At 52.8% G+C, this 24,262-nt stretch overlaps 1 protein-coding gene across 3 annotated transcripts in view; it reads left to right on the top strand.

Annotated features, from left to right (window-relative positions):
• The window catches only part of DPYD (dihydropyrimidine dehydrogenase), a 304,605-nt gene that overhangs the window by 162,446 nt on the left and 117,897 nt on the right, over positions 1–24,262 (top strand). For all 3 annotated transcript variants that reach the window (XM_084865337.1, XM_084865336.1, XM_084865338.1), the window contains 4 exons: positions 4,662–4,769; positions 6,818–6,987; positions 12,579–12,789; positions 23,252–23,436. In XM_084865337.1, the coding sequence (XP_084721463.1) occupies positions 4,662–4,769; positions 6,818–6,987; positions 12,579–12,789; positions 23,252–23,436 (674 nt within the window). The remainder of the gene's footprint in view (positions 1–4,661; positions 4,770–6,817; positions 6,988–12,578; positions 12,790–23,251; positions 23,437–24,262) is intronic.

Below are 24,262 nucleotides of genomic sequence, written 5' to 3'. Positions count from 1 at the left end.
TCCATCAGCCCCTCCATCAGCACCCCCCCTCCGTCAGCACACCCCCTCCATCAGCCCCTCCATCAGCCCCTCCATCAGCCCCTCCATCAGCACCCCCCCTCCATCAGCCCCTCCGTCAGCCCCTCCATCAGCACTCCCCCTCCATCAGCACTCCCCCTCCATCAACCCCTCCATCAGCCCCTCCATCAGCACTCCCCCTCCATCAGCACTCCCCCTCCATCAGCCCCTCCATCAGCACTCCCCCTCCATCAGCACCCCCCCTCCATCAGCACTCCCCCTCCATCAGCCCCTCCATCAGCCCCTCCATCAGCACACCCCCTCCGTCAGCACACCCCCTCCATCAGCCCCTCCATCAGCCCCTCCATCAGCACTCCCCCTCCATCAGCCCCTCCATCAGCACTCCCCCTCCATCAGCCCCTCCATCAGCCCCTCCATCAGCCCCTCCATCAGCCCCTCCATCAGCACCCCCCCTCCATCAGCCCCTCCGTCAGCCCCTCCATCAGCACTCCCCCTCCATCAGCACTCCCCCTCCATCAGCCCCTCCATCAGCCCCTCCATCAGCACTCCCCCTCCATCAGCACCCCCCCTCCATCAGCACTCCCCCTCCATCAGCCCCTCCATCAGCACACCCCCTCCATCAGCACACCCCCTCCATCAGCACACCCCTTCCGTCAGCACACCCCCTCCATCAGCACTCCCCCTCCATCAGCCCCTCCATCAGCCCCTCCGTCAGCACCCCCCCTCCATCAGCACACCCCTCCATCAGCCCCTCCATCAGCCCCTCCATCAGCACACCCCCTCCATCAGCACACCCCCTCCGTCAGCACACCCCCTCCATCAGCACACCCCCTACATCAATCAGCACACCCCCTCCATCAGCAGGGCGTCTCCCTCCCAGAACCAAGGAGTTGGAGCTTCAGAAAGTGCGGAACTGCCCACGTACAGCTGGGGAGGGAGATCGTGAGCTGGACTCTCGGTCAGTCTCTGAGACAAGACGTTGCTGGACTCCCACTGGAAGACCCCGGTAAACGTGGCTCGGTCTGCACCTGCTGCCTGCTGGCCTTGAGGCTCCCGGGCTTTGAGGCTGTTGAGTCTGTGGACCAGAGGAGGGTAGAGTGCCCTTGTCCGGACACAGCTCCAATGAAGCCGAAGATGGCAGGTTTCATGGACTCTGCTACCCACCCGCCCCGCCGACCACTTCGCGGTGTGACAGCATCCGCCGTGAGCACCAGGGAGAGATGGCGGGTGTCCGGCTCTCCAGGTGTGTCGTTTCAGTGTCTTGAACCAAGGCCTGTGGGGAGAGGATGCAAATAACAGGAAACATTCACTCACACACGTTGTTCTCATTGCATTCTCCCAGCAGCACTCCGGCGAGGCGGCGGCTCGGCAGAATAATTGACTTGCCAAGGTCGTGGCAGAAGTAGAATTTTAATGCAGGAAGTCTGACCTTCGAGGCTTTCTTCTGATTCCACATACGCTGGGTTACAAATAGTTATAGAAATGAGCCAGTCGGCAGGGAGGTACCTCTAAAAGATTAAGTGGACAGAAGTGAAGAAACGGAACGGTCTCAGGGACACCGCATTAGCAGAGTCGCGGGTGCGTGGCTGGGGGCACAGCCTCGTGTCCCTCCGTGAGTGTGTTCCATGAGCCCCTTTCGCCTGCGATTTGAACGTCTTCGGCAAGCACCACGGGTCCCGGTCCAGGTGGAGACCATGAGCCTGAGGTCACATGACAGCTTTCTGCTCCGAGGAGACAGTGAAACCCCAGAGAGGAAAACTCTTCAAGCAGTGAGGAGTTGTTTGGGGGGGGGGGGGGGGGACGAAGCAGAGATGCATATTTCAAAGAGCATCAAGCAGCGTGGGATACTGAGTAGCCGTTGAAATGGGTTTATCCAGCCATTTGTATTAATGAGTATTTAAAGGCAACAGATTCTAGCTGGTTTGGCTCAGTGGACAGAGAATCAAAGGGTCCGCAGGCTCAGTTCTGCTCAAGGGCACAGGCCCAGGGTTGCAGGCTCGATCCCCAGTAGGGGGCGTGCAGGAGGCAGCCAATGATTCTCTCTCATTGATGTTCCTATGTCTCCCTCTCTCTTCCTCTCTGAAATCAATAAAAATATATTTTAAATTCAATAGATATTATTTCAGGTGACTTAACATGAATGAATAAGAGTCAATGCTATTGGATAAAAAAAAAAAAAAATTTTTTTTAAAGTAGCCAGAAAATCACCAAGGGAATGCCCGCACAAAGGGGAACATTCCAGAAAGGGTTGTACCAGGGAGAAGAATCACAAAACAGAGGTGCAGCCCGAGGCAGCAGCCAGCCTCCCCTCTGCCCCCAGGCGGGAATCGGCCACACACAGTCTGGGCTGGGTGCGTATCCACAGCCGTAGAGCAGCACTGAATACTGGATGTGGAATGCTTCGTTCATTTATTTATTTTCAATTATATTTTTATTGATGTCAGAGAGGAAAGGAGAGAGAGATAGAAACATCAATGACGAGAGAGAATCATTGATCAGCTGCCTCCTGCACACCCACACTGGGGGCAGAGCCTGAAACCTGGGCTTATACCCTGACCAGGAATGGAACCATGACCTCCTGGTTCCTAGGCTGACGCTCAGCCCCTGAGCCACACCGGGCTGGAACGGTTTAGATGCCACTCGTGACATTATAACGGGGCTCACCAGTATCCCAGCCTCACAGGTGGAAAGGGCACTGGACTGCCCAGGCTGGAAATGGCCTCTGCTGCTCGCCTGTCCTGTGTCCTCTGCTCTCTCCTCCCCCTGAGCCTCAGCTCCCTCACACTGAGCGCGGGCCACACCGTCAGTTGTGTGTAGAGCTGTTTTTGAGAATTAAATGAGTTGTGTATTTTTTAAAAATTACCAGTAGGCCATGCACTTGGAGCAGTACCTCCAATGGATGATCAATAAATGTTCAATTAGATTTCTATCACCGAAGCAAAATTCTGTTCCTTTCTGTTCTTTTTGGAGAACTTGATAAGGGTCATTTTTCGGTAGCTCTTACGGAGGTGTTCCTTTGTGTAGATGCGTCCTGAAGCACCAGTCTCAGCGTCTGTGCAGGGGAACAAAGGAACTCCTTGGATTTCATGAAAGGCAAGAAAAAACAGTCTCCACGCCGATCGGTTGCGTTTGTCAAATCTGTGTCAGTTCCTCTTCATTCATAAGCCTCCTTCTTCCCACTGAAAAGTGAATTAAGAAGTCATTTCAGTGTCATTTGGAAATCATCCTGGTGTAGACACAGGCCTTATTTATTAATACGCCTCCTCCTCTCGGGGAAATCTGCCTGTGATCGATGGGTATTTGCAAGTTTCATTATCTTTCATAGTTCACTCGCAGAAGCTTCATCTGTCTTTCTTTGTAGCCCTTTGTTTAATTTGCCAAAGTTCAGTACTTTACTCTGATTTAAGCTTTATTCTTTCCTTGACATAAGATGTGAAATTTGAAGGAAAAAAATTGATAAAAATTCAGCTACTTCTGTCTCTCTCTCTCTCTCTTTTTTGCATTAACCATTTTTGCACATTAAAACTTTATTTGCATGTCTTAGTGCTTCCTTAGGATAAATTCAAAACTCTTTTCTAGAAATTGAGCACTCATCTGTGTGTCTATCAGAGGAGAATAAGAATCCATCTCTATTATATTGCCACGAAATAGAATTCTCTTAAACCCTTTGTGTGTTAGAAGGGCAATCCGATCCCAGTTTTAATTCATAGTTCTTAAATTACTTAGTTAAGATGTTTGGTGCTTATAATGTGTTTATATATTTTCTTATACCAATTTTTATTGTTCTTTGTTTATGACTGTTGAAAAGCTAATGCTCTATCTTAAAATTGAGAAACTTCTTTATAAAGACATTTTATTTGTTAAAATATTCTCCTGGTGAATTATTTTCCTTTTAATTTGCTTACAATATTTTTCAATATAGAAGTAGCTAGCTGAATTTTTATGCTCAAAAAAAATTTTCTTTGATTGTTTTAGTCTTTTTTTTTTTTTTTTTAAGATTTCCCAGATTTAGGAACTAGTCAAATGTGTATCAATAACTTTTTTTAGTTTTTGTGATTAGTTTTTTATATTTGGCACTTTAATACATCACAACTTATTTTTATTTATGCCATGAGGAAAGAATATAACCTGACCCCAGCCATTGTGGCTTGGTGGTTGAGCATCAATCTATGAACCAGGAGGTCCTGGTTTGATTCCCGGTCAGGGCACAGGCCCATATTTTGGGCTCTGTCCCCAGTGTGGGCGTGCAGGAGGCAGCTGATCCATGATTCTCTCTCATCATTGATGTTTCTAACTGTCTCCCTTTCCCTTCCTCTCTGAAATGAACAAAAAAAAAATTGTTTTAAAGAATATAACCTGGTAGTCCCCTGAACCCTATGTGCTGGTGTGCATCCATGCTTGTGTATGATTATGTGTGTGTGTGTGAAGGGGGATCTCTGACGTGTGCCTAGTTTTACACTGAAGGTCTCCTCTGAGGTCTATTACATGGTGTGATGCGCATTCTTTCACGTGGATTTGCTTATGGATTTTTTCCCCTCTAAGAACCACCTGCCTTTAATGGTGGCAGCTTTCTACGTTGTTCACTACCTGATAGGGAACGTTTCTCCTCCCGCTGACGCCATCTTATGTGTGTTCACTCGCAGGTTTGCCAGAACCCAACCGAGACGGCATCTTCCAGGGCCTGACGCAGGAGCAGGGCTTCTACACGTCCAAGGACTTCCTGCCTCTTGTCGCCAAAGGCAGCAAAGCAGGTAACCATGGCGTCTTCCCTGCCTGACGCGGTCGGAGGGCTTATTCCCGGCTCTGTAGGATGTTGTGCCCCCTGAGCCTTCCTGACACTCACCAAGGGGTGGGGTGATGTCCCGGTTTGCCAGCGTCTACCTGTGCGCCCTGAGGAGGCTCACCTGTGAGGCAGTCTGAGCTGCCTCCAGAGACATTGCTTCTGAGGGAGTCGGAAACAGACCGTGGAAGAGGTTCTTAGAAGGAGTGGCAGGGGCTTCAGTTTGGATACGAGTGTATTTCATCTCTTTATTGTGAAATTGGACAACTGGCTGTATCCAAGCAGGCTGAAGGACGGTCCCTCCCAGAGCAGTGAATGTGGAAGTTAAAGGGGAACACTGGCTGGACGCCCTGGGGCGTGGTGTCTGTGTGGTAGCACATCCTGAGCTCAGCAACGGCCTGCAGCTTTGCTTTATCTGGGCGGGAGTCATGTCTTAATGACAAAGAGGCTGAAATATATTCTCCAAAGACAAATCACACCAACCCTTTAAACATACATACTTTCTTCTGAAATATATTTGTACTGATTTCAGAGAGGAAGGGACAAGGAGGGAGAGAAACATCAATGGTGGGAGAGAAACATGGATCGGCTGCCTCCTGCACGCCCCACACTGGAGATCGAGCCCACAACCCTGGCCTGTGCCCTGACTGGGAACCGAACCGTGACTTCCTGGTTCCTAGGTCGATGCTTAACCTCTGAACCAGGCCTGCTGGGCAAGCATATGTACTTTTAAAAGTCTATTCTGACATCTAATTGCATGGAGAAAAGATAAGAGCTTACATTTTTCTCCAAACGTTTTTTTTAAAGCCACGTCTTTTTCTGTAGAGTATTTTGTAGAAGTTTACCACTAAGATGTGTACCTCCCCTTCCCCCTTCCAAGCGAGCAGGAGAGTCATGTGACTGAGATGCTTTCTAAGGAAGGTCATAGCAATCACGACTGTACTTGAGATTTGCAGGAGCCGGGTATGTAATCCCAGATACAGACTCTCCCAGGCAAATTGATTATTATGTTTATGGCAATTTTTGCCATTTCAAAAATTATAGTCATTCATCTTATCAGCAGTTGTATTTAATCCGATAATACATACCTCTCAAGACAGAGAGAGCACCTGCATTTTCCCATTTTACACGAATTTTCATCGGGACATCAACTCTTCATTCATATCGGTGCTCTTGAGAAATGTACACAAAAATGTACAAAAAAAATCATCATTTCCCTTTAATGCTCACTTTTATTAAAAGAAACAGAAAAATGGCCAACCAGAGGAAGTTTTATTTTAACTCTTTAAAAACTAGTTTCAGAAGTTCGTCAGTTGCATAAAGAGCACTGACAGCGTGTTCATGTTTAACGGTCCCAGTTCCCTGAACGGTCAAGTATGGTGGTCTGTTTGCTGGAAGCCTTACCACCCTGGCTGAGAGCCATGCACGCAGGACACGCTGGGGGGGTGGGCCCGGGTCCTGAGCAGCACTCCCTGTTCTCCTACTGGAAACTGATGATGGCCCGAGAAAAGTACAGGCCGCCCCTTGCCAAGAGAGTTCTCATCGATCCCGGCTTGTTAGGGCCTGTGCCTCTTGAAATGTGCTGCAAGCTGTCCTAGGAGGAAAGGGAGGCTCAAGGCACCGACCATGAAATTACATACGAGCCTTTTTATTTGTATTAAATTATATATATTGATTTCAGAGAGGAAGGGAGAGGGAGAGAAAGAGAGAAACATCAATGAGGAGAGAGAATCATGGATCGGCTGCCTCCTGCACGCCCCACTCTGGGGATGGAGCCCACGCCCCGGGCCTGTGCCCTGACCGGGAATCAAACCCTGACCACCCGGTTCACAGGTTGACGCTCCACCCTGCGCCCGGCCGGCCCGGCCATGAGCCTGTTTTCAGACTCGGACACAGCTGTTTCCCATCGAGGCAGAGGGACGGGGCGGGGACCCCGGTGCCGTTGTCCACGGCTTCGGGGACACGCCTGGGCCGAGCTGTCTGCGGGCGGTTTCCCCACTGACGTCTGCTCCCCCGCAGGGATGTGCGCCTGCCGCGGCCCGCTGCCCGCCCTCCGCGGCGCCGTGATCGTGCTCGGGGCGGGCGACACGGCCTTCGACTGCGCCACCTCGGCGCTGCGCTGCGGGGCCCGCCGCGTGTTCCTGGTCTTCCGGAAGGGCTTCTCGCACATCCGGGCCGTCCCCGAGGAGGTAACGGGCCCCCAGAGGGAGCCATGGCGGGGGGGACGGGGCCTGTCAGGCAGCAGGCTGGGGAGAGGGGACCTCCCCTCCGCCAGGCTGCCTCCCCGTTCCTGGGAGGGGAAAGCAGGCGCGGGCGTTTGGGGACTCGGCCCGGGTGTTTTTCTAGCTCAGACGGCCAGCGTGAACATGATTCTATAAGGACTTCCTCTTTGTCTTCATCGGTACCCAAGTGCTTCTTATCCTCCGTGCGCCCCTCTCTCACACGCACTCAGCTAGTCCCAGTGAGCCTGCTGAGCTCTCCGTATCCCCACCAGGAGGCCCCCATAAAGCTCTGTCCCCAGAGACGGTCAGAGTTTCCCGGGAGCCGCAGGGCTCGGTGGTCCTGGCTCGCTCTGCGGAGACCCCGGAGCAGACTCGCCGGTTTTTCAGAGAGCTCACAGGCAGGGGTGTTTGAGATTCATAAGGAGCTCAGGCTGAAAAGCGCCCCCTTCTCAGAGGTGACTGGGGACCACCCGTGGGGGAGGCATCGGCTGGGGCAGGCCCCACGGGCCTCTGGAATGTTCCTGTTAGAGCAGGCGGAGGCCGCACACAGGTGTGAGTGCTGAGAACGAGAAGCCAGGTCTTCAGAGAGAGACGAGTCACTCAATGTCCCCGGTCCGTACGACCAATTCCGTTTGCCGTGGGTCGCCCAGGCCTGTGGGAGTCTCTGCGAGGCCAGAATGCTAACTGCGGTGAGCGGGCGGTTTGTCTCCTGGGAGGGACCGCGGTGGCGATTCAGCTCAGGAGCCCTGAGTCCCCGCTGGCTCCTGGCCGAGCCTCCCGGTCCTCATCTTCTCTGCACTGGGCTCCCTGCAGTCTCCCCTCTGACAGCCGGGACCCCGCACCGCCACGGCTGTGACCCCCACACCCTCGGGTCCCATGGCTTTAAGGGTCGGAGCCCCCTTTCTCTAACGCGGGTCCCGGGCTCCCCTTTGCGTCAGAACCACCTGGAGGCGTTTGCCACAGAGCGTGCTGGGCCCAGGTTCTGACTCAGTGGATCTGTGTGGGCCCGAGAATGTGCATTTTGAGCGAGTGTCCCGGTGGGCGGTCATGGCTGCAGCTGCTCTGTGTGCCTTCCGAGCCGGCCCGGCCGCCCCCCGGAGCCCCCGCAGGGCCCGGCCATCCCCCCGGAGCCCCCGCAGGGCCCAGCCATCCCCCCGGAGCCCCCGCAGGGCCCGGCCATCCCCCCAGAGCCCCCGCAGGGCCCGGCCGCCCCCCGGAGCCCCCGCAGGGCCCGGCCACCCCCCGGGAGCCCCGCAGGGCCCGGCCACCACCCCCCCCCCCCGGAGCCCCCGCAGGGCCCGGCCACCCCCCGGGAGCCCCGCAGGGCCCGGCCACCACCCCCCCCCGGAGCCCCCGCAGGGCCCGGCCACCCCCCCGGAGCCCCCGCAGGGCCCGGCCACCCCCCGGGAGCCCCGCAGGGCCCGGCCACCACCCCCCCCCCGGAGCCCCCGCAGGGCCCGGCCACCCCCCGGGAGCCCCGCAGGGCCCGGCCACCACCCCCCCCCCGGAGCCCCCGCAGGGCCCGGCCACCCCCCGGAGCCCCCGCAGGGCCGGGAGGGGCCCGCTCCCTCTTCCTTCGGAAGCGGCTGCCGCCCGGAGGTCTGATCCAGGAGGAAGGGGCGTCCGCGCTTAGGACTGGAACTGGACCCCAGCCCTCTGGCCCTCGCGGCCTCACACGGTGCCCAGGCGGATGCTGCTGACAACCCCCTCCTGGGCCCGGCCTGAGGGGGCCCGGCCCACCCTGAGCGCCGCCGGCTGTGAAGACGGGGAAATGCGCTAATAATCCCCTCCGGAGCTTCCCGCACGCTGCACGCGGGGATTACATTTCACAGGTTACAGAGTCCCCCCAAATGCAGGCATTAAGAGCTGTAGCTAGATCAGACAGGACTTCCAGAACGCTCCGGGCCTGGGGGATCCCGAGGAGGAGGAGGAGGAGGAGGAGGAGGTCAGGACCGCAGCCTGCGGAGGAGAGGGGGGCAGAGGGAGGCGGGGAGGGCTTTGTAGTTCCCGTCAGCTATCTCCGAGGGGAGGATGGAACAAACCGCTTTAATAGCTCGGCCCCGCACACGCAGGGTCCTGTAAGAACCCATTGTTCACACACCCCACTTCCCAAGCAGCCACACAAGACAGGTCTTTAATTCCGCCCTGATCCGCGTGGCTTCCAGACCTCCCTGTGCCCCGGGCTGCGCCCTTCCCCTTTGCTGAAATGGCAGCTGCTTTAAGGTGGATTTGTCTGCTGCCGTACAGGTTAACATTCAGAAGGATCATGAATGCTCCTTTATTCGTTTTAATAATAAAAACAATAGCACCAGATTGCCTGGCCTGTTTCTCAGGAATATCTTTATCGGTTAAGGCAACTCAAAAATAATTAACACATCTTTTAAAAAGTATTTTTTTATTGATTCAGAGAGGAAGGGAGAGGGAGGGAGAGATAGAAACATCAATGATGACAGAGAAACATTGATCGGCAGCCTCCTGCACGCCCCACACAGAGGATCCAGCCCTCAGCCGGGCCTGTGCCCTGCGTGGAATCGAACGGTGTCCTCCTGATTCACAGGTCGATGCTCAGCCCCTGAGCCACGGCTGTGAGCACATGGTTCTGTGAAAGCCTGTGCCTTTCCCCTGCAGCCTCTGGGACCACACCCAGGGCCCCTCGGACTCATCCACATCGAGTGGTCCTGGCCGAGCCACACCCAGGTTCTCCTCATCTGCATCGTGCGTTTTCCCACCGGCCACTGTGCCTTTCTGTCTTCGCTTAATGACAAGAACCAGGAAGCTGGGACTTATTTTTAGCCAGGAACCTGTCTGAGCTGGCAAATTTGATTTTACTTGGTAAGGGTGCTGCTCCTCGTGGCTCCTTGCACATGTGTCACCTCTGACGCGGAGCGGGATCTGAAGGGAGAGTGATGGAGACCTGTCAGCAGGATGGGGTTCAAAGAAGCCTGCAAACAAACAAACACGCATGCCCCAAGGGCCCGGCGTTAATGAACAGTCCTGGGGACCCCTGGGACTGAGACAGGAAGTACACCGTCTGTGCTCAGTGATGACATGAATGTTAGAAATGTTTAAAATATGTTTTTATTGATTTCAGAGAGGAAGGGAGAGGGAGAGACAGAAACATCAATGATGAGAATCATGGATCGGCTGCCTCCTGCACACCCCACACTGGGGATGGAGCCTGCAACCCAGACCTGTGCCCTGACTGGGAATCGTACAGGTTCACACTCAACCACTGAGCCGCACCAGCCGGGCCAGCATGTCAGGACTTAATGTGCGCTGGCCTGGCGTTGTGCTCTGCACACTAGGGGTTAGAACCTGTGCGTCCTTTGCCTGGATGCGACCTCACCGAAAGCTGCCGTCATGTTTTCAATTATGGTAAATTAGGTTGCTTCAGCGTTTCCACAGGACGATGCCTGTAATATTAATCAGATCAAATCATCCCATTACATAAAGTTAATCATCCAAACGATGATCGTGATGGCATGCTGGACACTCTGTTTTTATACCCCTCGGCATCGGCCACAGAGCTGCCGTGGGTATGGAGGTACATAGCCAAGCTAAGGAGAATTTCGTTTCTCCACTTCCTCTCGGAATGAAAATTAAGTAACAAGTGGATTCATTGAACCTCAAAATGGAGCCTCCTGGATGCTTCCTCCTGTGTTCCTCTGAGTCGTTACTGACGGAGCCAAGGACCAGCGGTGTGTGCATTGGGTTAACGCACCCGCTGTCTGCCCGGAGGACAGGTGCCACCAAACAAATGAATAAATATGTGCACCTGGAGCCTGGCTGGGTGGCTCAGTGTTGAGTGTTACCTAGGAACCAGGAGGTCACGGTTTGATTCCCTGTCAGGGCACAGGCCTGGTTGCAGGCTCGATCCCCAGTAGGGGGTGTAGAGGAGGCAGCCGATCCATGACTATCTCATCATTGATCTTTCTCTCTCTCTCTCTCTCTCTCTCTCTCTCTCTCTCTCTCTCTCTCTCTTTCTCTCTCTCTCTCTCTCTCTCTCTCTCTCTCTCTCCCTCCCTCCCTCCCTCCCTTCCTCCCTCCCTCCCTCCCTCCCTCTCCCTTCCTCTCTGAAATCAACAAAAATATATCTTTAAAAAGCATGTCTGCCATGGACACAGTTCGTACAGAAACCTCTCGGAGATGCTGAGCACTTGTGGGCAGGACAAGCGTTAGGTTTTCAGAAGCCCTGACCCTGTTTCCCTCCCCAGGTGGCTCAGCCCCTTCCTGGTTCGGCAGCTCACACACAGCCTCCCTGCCTCCCTTGTCAGTCAGGGTCCTTCCGAGACTCCACCCGCCAACCTCCGCGGAGGTGTTTTCACCTGTTTGATAGGGAACTCTCCGCCTGCTAGTTACGATCACACTGACAAAGGCTGTATCCCCCCACCCCACACCCACTCCCCCAAAAAACAGTAAAGAGGAGGATGAGCAAACAAGCTCTTATTTGCATTCTGTCCTGTGCACATCCGTGATGGCGTGACAACCAGCAAAAAGGAGGCGCCCCCTCGGGCAGGAGGAGTGATGGGGAGCCAGGCCTTCTTCAGGAGGCGGGCGTGCTGTGTCCCTGATCACCGCTGCCGCTGCCGCTTCACCGGGTGCGAAACACTCTCCTCCCGCCCACCGGCCCTCATGCTGCGTCCTCCCGCCCACGCTCCGGTCCTGTCCTTGGCACAGACGGGCCCGCCCGCTGGGTTGACTTTTTTCTGGCTTACATGTATGCACCGTGGTGATGGGCAGCAGGATTGAAAAGAGGATTCAACCTGCAGACCTGAGAGCATGGAGACCAGGCTACTCTAGTCGGACCTCACACACCACACACACACACACACACACACACACACACACACACACACACACGGTTCCTCCAGCTCAGGAAACACCTTGTAGTGCCATGGCCTCTGAGCCCCCACAGGGCAGCCCCAATTCAGGGCCCTCCCAGGTCAGCGAGCTAGAAAATGAAGATGGAGAACTGAATCTCAGCTTTGGCGATAGGAAGTTCACCGTGGTTCGTCCATTCCTTGTTGTTGTCAGTCCTCACTGCTGTCAATCCTAGAGGATACTTTCCCACTGATCCTTAGAGAGAGGGGGAGGGAGAGGGAGAGACAGAGAAACATCAATGTGAGACAGACACATGGATTGGTTGCCCCCTGCATGTGCCCCAACCAGGGCCAGGGATCCAGCTTGCAACCAACGTACATGCCCTTGGCCAGAATCGAACCGGGGATCTTGCAGTCCATAGGCTGATGCTCTGTGCACTGAGCCCCATGGGTCAGGGCTCAGGCTGACTTAAACGGCCTCCGCTGCAGGCGACACCACGAGAGGGACACGCCGCGTGTGCAGGCGGCACCCTGAGAGGGACACGCCGCGTGTGCAGGCAGCGCCATGGGAGGGACACGCCGCATGTACAGGCGGCACCATGGGAGGGACACGCCGCATGTGCAGGTGGCACCCTGAGAGGGACACGCTGCGTGTGCAGGTGGCACCACGAGAGGGACACGCCCCGTGTGCAGTGGAGGAGAACCGTGCTCACGGCCTTCCCTGTCCCGCTTCCTCAGGTGGAGCTGGCCAAGGAGGAGAGGTGTGAGTTCCTGCCGTTCCTGTCCCCGCGGAAGGTCCTGCTCAGAGGCGGGCGGGTCGTGGGCCTGCAGCTGGTGCGGACGGAGCAGGACGAGGCCGGGGCCTGGAGGGAGGATGAGGAGCAGCAGGTGCAGCTGAAGGCCGACGTGGTCATCAGTGCCTTCGGCTCCGGGCTGAGTGACCCTCGAGGTAAGTACGGAGCGGGCGCCGCGGGGCTGGGCGTGGTCTGTGCTTGTGGCGCCGCCATGGCTCCGGGTTCTTGCAGGGGGTCGTGGTTATTTGTTTACTTTTTTACTCAAACACGTATTTCCTTCTCCTGGTGGGAAATGCCAGAATCTTGATTTAAGAGGCTTAGAACCAGCATTTAATGCCTAGTATACAGGATTATTTTTAGAGGGGGGGTCGGAAAAGAACATTCATCTTACATTTAAGCCGATAACCAAAATACGTATTTTATTTTGTTCAAATGTTTGCCTTGTGTATTCTGTAAGAATGGCTTTCTCACCCAGTGGGTGTGGCTCAGCGATGGAACATCTACCCATGAACCAGGAGGTCACAGTTCGATTCCCGGCCAGGGCACAGGCCCGGGTTGTAGGCTCCATCCCCAGCGGGGGGGCGTGCAGGAGGCAGCCGGTCCATGATTCTCTCTCATCACTGATGTTTCTGAATCTCTCTCCCTCTCCCTTCCTCTCTCTCTAAAATCAATAAAACATTTTTTGAGTAATCAAAGAAAATAAAGAACAGCTTTCTCTTCCATTAGACATGACAGAGCTGTTGCGAGAGCCAGTCTTCAATGGCTCCGATAGAAGGCGGCCTAGTCCGTGGGCAGACACGGGATTTATGGGGAGCACTGTCCTCCTGCCAGCCCTAGAAGCAGCCGAACAGGACGTTGGAATTGGCTCTTTCCTCTAGAAGGGCGCCCTGACGCCCTGAGGAAAGGCTGGAAAACAGGCTCTAAGGCAGTGATGGGAAGAGGACGTGCTTTTTGAAGCATCCCAGCTGAAGGGGAGGCCGTCGGGAGAGGCCATTCTGTGTCATTTTCCCGCTCGCAGCGTGTCTGTGGCCACTGACCATGGGAGCTGGTGCCCTTCGCAAACCCTTCCCCTCCCGGCGCACACTGCTGAAATGGGGGCTCATTCTTGTTTTCGGAAAGCAACATAAAAGAAAGACATTTCTCTCCATCAGAGGCTCATTAAGAACAACAGCCTTCCTAGCGTCAGCCTGCGGACTGAAGGGTCCCAGGTTCGATTCCAGTCAAGGGCACATGCCTGGGTTGCAGGCTCGATCCCTCCACTCGGGGGTGTGCAGAAGGCAGCCAATCAATGGTTCTCTCTCATCATTTATGTTTTTATCTCTCTCCCTTTCTCTTCCTCTCTGAAATCAATAAAAATATATCATAAATCTGAATAAAAGTTATTTAAAAAAATAATAACAAAAAAAAACCAAAAAACACTTAGCTCTGTCCGTGACTTCCTCTCTGGCTGAGCTGAAAGTCACATGTGTCTGAGGCAGAAGAGACACTCGCATGCCAGTGTGTGAAACAGATCAGGGAGATGCCAACAGGCCTTGGGATAGCGTATCTGCAAGACATCACGCATCTTGGTATGTGGAAACTTCCAGATGCTTAATGCCATCCAGATGGCTGTTTTCAAGTAGCTGGACGATGGCCTGGGCTTGTCACTTCCCGCCCGGACGTCTCTGGCATGCGGGCGCCGTCACAGCGTGCTTTGTTTATTCGCTAACGGTCCAGGGAGGAAGGCGAGAGCAGTGAGCACATTGCATTCTGCTCTCCGGAAACTCAGCTGCTGCTGCCTACCTTGCACATCACCAGAACCGGAGCGAAAGCTGGATCCGGTTTAACCAGCAAGGCGCTCGGCGGTTCGCCTGTCAGTCATGGAGCTCACCTGTTTTCTGGCTCCTCCCTTGAGGGTTCCTTCCAAGCCCGCCCCTGGATTACGGCACAGGGTTATCTGTCACTGACTTCCGAGGTCCTGCTGCCCCAGGCATGGCGTGGAGGATCCAGCAGGCCCAAGCCTTGCCCCCAGGAATGGATGCCCGGGAAACACCCATTTCCATGGATTGTGGGGGGGACGGGGGGGGAGGGGGGAGTTAGAGGCAGGGAAGCACCCACACAGTCTGGGTGTCCAGGGAGGCCTCGGAGGGAGCAGGCTGGCACTGAGTTCGGAGGAGGCGGGGTAGCCAGGTGGAGAGGGGGTGGAGGGCGGGAGCAGCAGGCAAATTATGCAACTTGCTCAGCACACACTGTTAGTTCAGCAGGCATTTTGCAGTCACTTTAAAAGCTCTATTAGAGGGGGGGGGGGGGGGAAGAAAAGAAGAAAAAAAAAGGCCTGTCTTTAGAACACTCTCAACAGCCTCCTTAATTCATGCATGTTCCCCTCTTTGTAAACGAAGGGCTGCGCCTTCCATTTTATTTCTGAACTGGAGCTGTGCAGTGTGCAGTTTCTAGATGCGGTGTCTCCCTCAGTGTGGCACAGTGTCCGGCGAGGTGATGGGCACAGGCACGGGGAGACAAGGCCAGTGAGCATGCGTCTGTGCCTGTCAGGCCCGCAGAGGCTCACGGGAGAAGCTGGCACGGAAATACATACATTGCCACATGGTGTGCTAATCAGAGGGCACTCTGGGCTGGGCTTCACAGATGGAGTAGGAGTTTCTCTCCTAGAAGAAATGCGTTGGGATTGGTCAGTCCATCCAGCAGCTGCAACAGGCTGGAACTAAGAAGGCCCGAGGGGGGTGGGAAGCAGACACTGGGGAGCTGTCACTCTGTCTTTCCCCTGCCCAGCCCAGAGCCTCTGAGGGCGCTGCTCCTTTACTCAGGGAGTGAGAGCCATGCTCCCTGGAGTTTTTAAAGGACTCCCTAAGGCACATGTGTCAAACACACGGCCCGCGGGCCAAATCCAGCCTGCCAGGCCTTGCAATGTGGCCCGCACCACGCTGTCATCACTGCACTCCACTGTCAGTTTATGACATTGTCAGTTTATGACTGTTCAGTAAACCATTCAGCCCGCGATTTAGGCTGGATTTTAGATTTTGGCCCCTTCTTTGATTGAGTTCGACACCCCTACCCTAAGGCATGAGCAGTGGGCCTTTCTTCTGGAAACCAGGCGCCCTCCCCCGGGGGTGCTGGGAGGAGTGGCCCTGGTTCCTGCTGCTCCTCTGAGGGGCGGCACCTCGCAGAGGGCGCATGAGGACAGGGTGGCTCCTGGTCCCCCGGCTCCGTCCCCTTTCACGACGCCCGAGGAGTGAAACGTGGTGAACCCCGTGGATCGGCCCGCCCCGCGTTGAGAACGAACCTGTTAGTCCTCCCTGTGCATCGCCTCGCGTCTCACTATGTGTGGGCGAGAACCGTCCTCAGGAGCCCAGGAGGAAGACTGTACAGATGTTCCTCAACGCTGTCCTACCGGGCAGATTCCTTTTCCGGCTGAAAGCATGTCACCTTCCTGTTACAAACGCCCCTCGCAGTGCGGGGTGACGTGGTGGAACCCCGTCCCCGTCCCGGCATCTCTGGGCGTCGCCGCCCACAGGAGGGGCCCTGGGCAGTGCTGCTCCTTGATGTCACTTGGAAAGAGGGAGATGATGAGGAGAAAGGTCCTACTGACAGCAGGGTTGAAAGTGAGTTGGGCCCTAGCCAGTTTGGCTCAGTGGATAGAGCGTTGACCTGGGGACTGGGTTCGATTCCCGTCCAGAGCACATGCCTGGCTCGATCCCCAGTAGGAGGCGTGCAGGAGGCATCCCATCAGTGATTCTTTCTCATCTTTGATGTTTCTAGCTCTCTCTCCCTCTCCCTTCCTCTCTGAAGTCAATAAAACTATTTTAAAGCAAGTGAGTTGGCATCAACAGCACATCACCTGCACCTCCCGGGCCGCCCCCTCGAGCACCGCGCGGTTTGTGTGATCAGTTCCCTCCCTCTGCCGGCGCGGGCCAGGTGTGCTCCCCCGGGGAGCTCTGGCGGCGCCTTCCCTTATCTCCCCTTCCCAGGCTGCACCGGCGGGCGATAGCATGTGCATTCTTGCAGGGAGACGGTGGGCAGATCCGTCATTTCCCCATCAAATCAGAGATTACATACAAGCGCAGAGCAGCGGCATGTTCTAAGAGTTGCTGGGTGAAGCGGGTAGAAAATGGAAGAAGAAGTAGCAGCATTGTTTCAGAGAAGAGATCAGCAAACAGAGCCGAGGTTGCTCAGCCTGGAGGGCCACACGGTGTCCTGGGCTTTGCTGACCACGGCCGTCACCGTGCCTCTCAGACGTGCGTTAGCGTGCCGTGTGCCTGGGGGGTGAAAGCCAGGCCAGAGCCGAGGCAAACGTGGTGCTGATGTCCAGCCATGGTGCTGATGTCCTCTGGAATGAGTGTTGTTACGTGTGCTTCAAAAAACTATTTTTTTTTTTAATTGTTTGCATTTGTGTGCTTGGCTCAAAGCACAAGATAAATGAAACCTAGGCCTGTTTAAGATGGTCTTTGGTTACGTTTGACATTGACCCCCATAGATGTGTGTTATAACTGTGTCAGTTGAAAAATTACCTTGAATCATATATAACATCTATCCCCAACATGTGGAAACCACCCAACTTCATGAGCCAAAGCCATGCCTGTGCCTGGCAGTGCACTAGGCAGCCTGTTCTCTACGCCTCAGAGACTCCGCCAAGCTGTAAGTGTCTAATGTGTCCAGGGCCCGCCTTCCCCTGTGCCAGCCAGACTGCTGCTATCTTACAATGCATCTTTATTGTTGAAAGAATTACACATGTCCCCTTCTTCCCCATTGGCCCCTTCTGGCCCTGCCCCCCTCCTTCCCCCCCCCCTTCACCACCCCATTGTCTGTGCCCATGGGTTATGCATACATGTTCTTTGGGTGGTTGATCTCTTCCCACCCACCCATGAAGGAACTCTTCCAAAAAAATCTTAATGATATATTTTTATTGATTTCAGAGATGAAGAGAAAGGGATAGAGAGAGAGAAACATCAATGGTGAGAGAGAATCATTGATAGCCTGACTTCTTTGCATTCCCCCTACTGGGAATCGAGCCTGCAACCCGGGCCTGTGCCCTGACCGGGAATTGAACCGTAACCTCCTGGCTCATAGGCTGACGCTCAAGCCCTGAGCCAGGCCCCCCGGGCAGGAGCTGCGGTCCTGCTGTGTGCGTTTCTCGGGCACAAAACCTGTTGAAAAGAAACGCGGCCGCGTGCCTGAAGCCTGCACGGAAGGATGCCTCCAGCCGACGACAAGGGAAAGGGAAAAAGCCGTAAGATGGATATCAGAAAATAACATTAATGAGCTGCTAAAGCTAAAATTACAGGAACTTATGAAATTGGTTAAACATAAAAACCATTAAACTGTTTACTGAAGCTTCACAGATATACTGCAGCTAATGAGCATTCTGCTGTTTAAATAAGCCCAAATTGAACACACATTCCACGGGTACATAATTAGTCATGGCAGTCAGACTCACGTGGGCCTGCTTTTAAAGCTCTATTTAGGGAATCTTTTCCATTTGATTTATTTTGTTAATTAAAATATTTTTCAGTATTCGCTTATATTTTAATATTGTTTCGGCACGCTGTATAATTTACTACTGTTTTTACTTAGGCTTCATATGCAGCCAATGGCGGATCCTAGAGTAAACATTTTTCTTAACCCCTTTCTGTCATTATCTGTATCACTTCACGATCTCATTCGGCATTCTGGAACGTTCTCCGGCTGAGGAGCATGTGTATAAAAACACCCCGGGAGCCTGTCTGCTTTCTTTCTCCCTGCCTCCCAATTATCAGGAAGTATTAAGCACCCAAATGTGCACAGAATTACGATGATCCGGGTCCAAATCAGATTAAGGGATGTCTATTCCTTCCCGGGGTGTGTGGCCGTAAGTAGATGGTATCATTGAATATAAATAAGCAAATCAAAGGGCGGCGTCTGGGGACCCAACCGAGAACCTGAAAACAATCCCCACGCATTGCCTTCAAGGACACTGCCCTCCTGGAGGAGATGCTTCCACATAAAACGAAATCAGATCTTCAAGGAGTTTCGAGGTTTAAATAGATGGGATTACTGCAGAGAAATAAGCAAATCCAGGTGAAGTGTTTGGACCATTTTAATTCTGAGCTGATCAGCTGGTCAGCGGAGGAAATGAGAATGAGGCCCCCTGGGGAGTACAGGGGACAGCGGGGGCTGCCGGGCGGTTATTGATGTCCATCCTTTGTGTGGGACTCTGGGAAAGAAAATGAAATCTGTGTTTTCCCTGCCTGGATCCTACGAGCCTATTCAAACTGCACGCGATTTAATCAGAGTCCTGAGGACATCAGATAGTTAACCGAAGCCGGAGAGGTTAGCCAGCAGCCTCTTCTTCCGGAGGCGGTGGGTTTGCCGCTGGAGACATTTTATTTTAGAAACTTTAAAGAAGAAGAGAAAAAAAAGGAAAATATTTGCATTTATTCTCCACAGTGGCTCTCTAATTGTGGAAATAAGACTTACAAGAAAATTAATAAATTGATCATAGGTTATGCAAAATTAAATATGAATGCTAAGTAATGGGACAACAGCTATTACATTTTCCATATTACTTTTTTCAACCAAAAGCTATGCACGAGTCCCTCCTCTGTCCCAATTACAGGGCTAGATGCTGGGAAAGGGGCTGGCTGTGTCCCAAAACTCAAGGAGAAGCTACCCGGTTGCTTGCTCAGTGGGAGATGGTTGTGGTTAGTTTAACACAAAGGGACGTGAGGAGGCCCCAGGGGGTGAGGTGGGCTAAAGGCTGTATCCGGAAACCTGGCCAAGACCAGAATGCTTTGCTGTCCCTCTAGCCCCACTGCTTTTCCTAGAGCCCCGGAAGTGAAGCTTCAAGAAACTGTTAGGGACACATGTCTCGCTCTCTATACCAAGGGTCAGTGGCAACAAGGACTTTGGAGTCGGAAATAACTGGATTGCGATGCCAGCGCTGCCACCCTTGGCTGTTTTCGGGTGAGAATAGCTCCATGAAGGAGTTGTTCTGTGGCCGCAGTGAGCTCATGCCCGCCCTGGACAAGAAGCCCATAAATGAGGTTCCCTTTCCTTCACATTCTTCACCAGATGCTGGCGATGCCACTGAGACAGAGGAAGTCGCCGGGAGAGACTTTCCTCTGGATGAGAGCTTAGAGATGGGGAGAGCCCAGATAGAAGGACACTCTGCCAGTCAGAGGAGATCAAATTAACGGGTCCCACCATCGGACGCTGCAGAGAAGGCAGAGGGAGGAGGCCGAGGTCTCAGAACTTGCTGGCTGTGGAGACCCTATCTTCCCTCGAGGGGCAGACTAGAAGGAATAATTGGGTGGTGGAAATAGTCAGTAGTCAGTGTAAATTATTCTAAGAAATCAGGTAAAGAAGGATGTTAGTAGGGCAATGAAAAGAGCAAACCATTTCTCCGAAGGAGAGGAGACGAGGAGAAACGCGGTATTCTAAGGAGGGTCCGGAGGAGCGGACGGGTGCAGAAGCAAGGCTGACCTTTTTGACTCTGAGGGGCTGTGGGAGACAATGAGGACTCTCCCTGAGGGCCCGTGTGATGCAGAGTGGCCAGAGAGTGGCTAGCATGTTGCTCCAAAGACTCCGATGCGACGGCGATGCGAAGACAGAACCCGTGCCCTCGGACTTGATGACTCAGTTGCTGACGGCGCTCTCTGGCACTGGCCCTTTCTTCCCCCGGTCCTTAGGGGGCCTCTGACCGCTGCCTGCCGTCAGAGATGGTCTGCTCTTGCCGAGGCCTTGCGCTCGGCATCGATTTACCAGGACGTGGTCCAGCTCGCTGTGTTCTCTGTGCCTTGGCCCTCGCGGCTGACGGTTCTGCAGAATGAGCCCACAAGCACAGGGATGGTCCAGCTCTGTTTTCAAGATGCCATTGTGCTGTCAGTGCTGGGTTTTTCTGTGCCTCTCCCCTCGTGCTGTGACATCTCAAACTCAGCATAGAACAGGAGCCATCCTTGTTCATTGTGACTCCGGTTGTATTGTTTATGGAGGATTACTTTACATTTATGCACCGAAATATCACATCCTTGACACCCTTTTATGAGTACCGAGAAATAGACTTGTCATATGCTTGTGGGCTGCGTGTCTGCCGATCCGACAGCGCAGCTCCATCCGTCTAATTGACCTTGGCAATCTGCGTCTCCTGGTGACGGGTCCCTGAGGGCCAGCTGCTGCGGTGTAAGCTGTGGCTTACTGAAGAGCTTCTGTGTCACAATACAATTAAGCCTATACGGGGGGGAAATCATTTCATGCATAACATTAAATCGACTAAAATTTCCTACTTCAGAATCACTTCTTTTCTGAAAGCTACCTCAGTGTCTTTAAAAACAAAAACAAAAGCAAAAAAACACCTCTTTAGAACATAGTAGTAACTAAAGACAAAAATTAACATGCATCTCCAATGTCTGGTTAAAATTAGGGATGTTTTCCTTCTTTTGAAAGTCTGCATGAAGGTCCCGGCACCCTAACATAGAAGACGCTTCTCTCCCGGGTGCAGAGGAGTGGAGGCTGGGCGCCATCGGGGCCTGGGCTCGTTGTCCAGTTCTCGTTCTGTCCTGCCGTCGAGCTTCCCCGGCCAGCAGGATGCCTGGTCCCAACAGGAAGTCCCTCCCACCCCATTAGGGTACAGAGGAGAAAGAAAGAATGCGGCTCTTCTATGAACACCCTGTCGCCAAGGCCTAGGAAACGGCTCGCAGCTGTTTGGTTTACAGCTGGGCACGCTTCCCACGCTCTGCGGCCTTCACTCGTTCACACCGGATGACGGCAGAGCAGGAGGCGCGCTCCTGGGGTGTCGGTTGTGCCCCAGGAACGGTGTCCGCGGCGCTGGGAGCCCAGGAGCGCCCGAGGAGAGGTGCCCGGCACAGGAAGGTGAAGTCTTCCCCAGCAGGGCCTGCGTGGAGGGACCCCCTTCTGACAGGCGATGAAGAAACATGGGCTTTGTCTTTCTTTTCACTGAATCCTCGATTTGATTTCTATGCTAAATCCTCTGGAGCTTTCAAGAATGTGGTTAAATAACAGAAATAGTGGTTATCTTGCAAAAGAGTCCATTGGAATCATGAGAGATGTTATTTGGATTTACAGCATCAGTTCCAACAACGTTTTCAAAAGCAAATTCATAAATTCATGTTCTATCTACCTATCTGCCGACCCCCTGGCTCCATATATACTTACGTGGAGGCCCCTGGGCCTGCACCATGTGAAGATCAAGTTTCCATGAAGGGTCATCCTGGACTCGGCTGCCTAGCGCCACTGAGGGCATTTGCCCTGCTGGTCGCGTTGCTTACATTCCTACAAGTTATTTTTTCCAGGATCCTTTGAAGATTCTGGCAAGTCAACATACTAGATATGAAAAGGAAACCATTGGTTTCTATTTCAATTGACATAAGCTTTGCTATAATATGTTAAATACACTCATAACCAGCTGTTTGACCTCTTATTCACTGTCCTATTTATTTCTCTTTTTTTAATATTTTAATATTAAAAATATTTTTAATAATTAAAATATTCAGAGAGGAAGGGAGAGGGAGAGAGAGAGAGAAACATCGGTGATGAGAATCGTTGATTGGCTGCCTTCTGCACACCCCCTTCTGGAGATGGAGCCCACAAGCCAGGCATGTGCCCTGACCAGGAATCGAGCATAGGACCTTCTGATTCATAGGCCAACGCTCAGTCATTAAGCCATACCCGCTGGGCTATATTCTCTTTTGAACTGGAGTGAAGAATACCTCCTTCAATCTGTCCTGAGAGGCTACATCCAAATTCATGACACAAATACCGCGAGAGAACATTTTCTCCTAAATGTGGCTCAGTTTGCTTCATCACATATGGTGCTATCTACCTTTCTTCATGGTCTTGATTCACTTTGTCTCTTCCAGCTCTCAGGACCAGGGGTCCAGTCAGAGCTTCCTCCAGCATTTTCCTAAAGGAGCTCTCCCCCTTCCTTGAATGCGTTGGGACACGGAGTGCCCACAGTTCTTTCGGCTGTGGGAAGCTGCGTTGAGGGGCTAATAGTCATGTTTGCCTTTGTTAACGTTTACAAAATAAACACAACAAATTAATGGCTAAAGGAAACTCTCTTCCCAACGCATTAAATTGTCCCACATTAAGAGCGGAAGAGTTAGTGTCAGTGTAGAAGACTTTGTATCGTTTTGTTTATAAAACTTATTGTTGTGCATTGACCCACATTCACAGAATAACTTACACCTGGACACAAAGGAACAGGTCTGGGAGCATATGAGCAGCAAATCTGAAAACAGCGGTTATGGACGAAGAAAGTCTAGACAATACATTTTTCAATCTATTTAAAGGGGTTAAATTAAACTCCATATTCCTTACAATATTTAAAGGGATCTACTCTCCTTCTTCCTTGACTCATACTCCTTAGACATAAATACCAGACCTGAAACACCGCCCAACTCTGTGGTCTTGAACTTCTACGAGGAAGATAGATGTCTTGAGGGTTAAGTCGAATACTTTGAATGCATTCTAACTCAGGTCATTAGCTTTCCTTGGTTATGCTTCATTAAAAGCAGTTGTTTGATTCCCTAGAATAATCATTAAATCATAATTTTTCTTTATTTTCAGATTATCGTTACAAGATGCACAGATGAGTCATTATCTGATGTCTTTCACCTTTTATTTTTTCAGTGAAAGAAGCCTTGAGCCCTATCAAATTTAACAAATGGGGTCTCCCAGAAGTGGACCCCGAGACGATGCAGACCAGCGAGCCATGGGTGTTTGCAGGGGGTGATATCGTGGGAATGGCTAACACGACCGTGGAATCGGTGAATGACGGAAAGCAAGCCTCCTGGTTCATTCACAGATATATACAGGTAGGCATATGCAATCGATCCTTGTTCACTTCGCCCAGTGGATAAATACTTTATTTTTACCACTTACTTGTTCATATCGACATGTCTATAATACATATGATAACTCTATAGGAAATCGGTCTCATACATATTTACTTGGAGAAAGTGCTCTGAGTTTTTGTGTGTGTGGAGTCCAAATTAGGTCAACCAGACATCTCATTGACCAGACTGCTATCTCCTTGAAGGAATGAAAGTAATCAGATAGGGCTCTGGGGCTGGAGCAGAGGGAGCCTAGAGAAGGTGGAAATTCAGTTTGCAGGAGCGGATAGGTGGGAAGGCGGCCGGGCAGGGAGGTTGGAAAAGGTGGAGTGGAAAGTGCATCCATAGAGACTGGGAGGTGTTTGTTTCTCCCCCGAAGTTTTAAATCCTCTTCCAGCTTCTACATGGCAGTGCACAGAGAATTTCCACTGCGGATGATGCTGATTGTGGTTTTCTGGTGCCTCCCAATTGTACCTGAAAGGAATCTCAGGGTGTTTTTCTGTTGACGTCACTGTTTTCCCTGAATCTGATCAACGCCCTCAGGAACAGGAGCCCTTCTTTCCCTTTGCTTCTGCTCAGTGTCTGGGGGAGGTCACTTGAGCGTCTTTAGTGAGTGTAATCGGTGACCCCCCCTGAGCGCCGGGTGCTGGCTCACGTTGGCTGTTGGGAGGGACCTAGCGTGATTTCATGAGGAGAGGCTAATGGAGTGATTAGAAAGGTGGGCTCTGAACTCATCAGTCCTTGTTCCAAGCCCAGTCCCCACACTTCCAAACGGTGTGACCTGGGCCCGTTACCCACAGCTCCAGGG

This window comes from Pipistrellus hanaki, assembly GCF_964339955.1.
Source record: "Pipistrellus hanaki genome assembly, chromosome: 18".
Classification (NCBI taxonomy): domain Eukaryota; kingdom Metazoa; phylum Chordata; class Mammalia; order Chiroptera; family Vespertilionidae; genus Pipistrellus; species Pipistrellus hanaki.
Note: the sequence above shows the minus strand (reverse complement) of the source record. Positions and strands in the feature narration are given on the sequence as shown.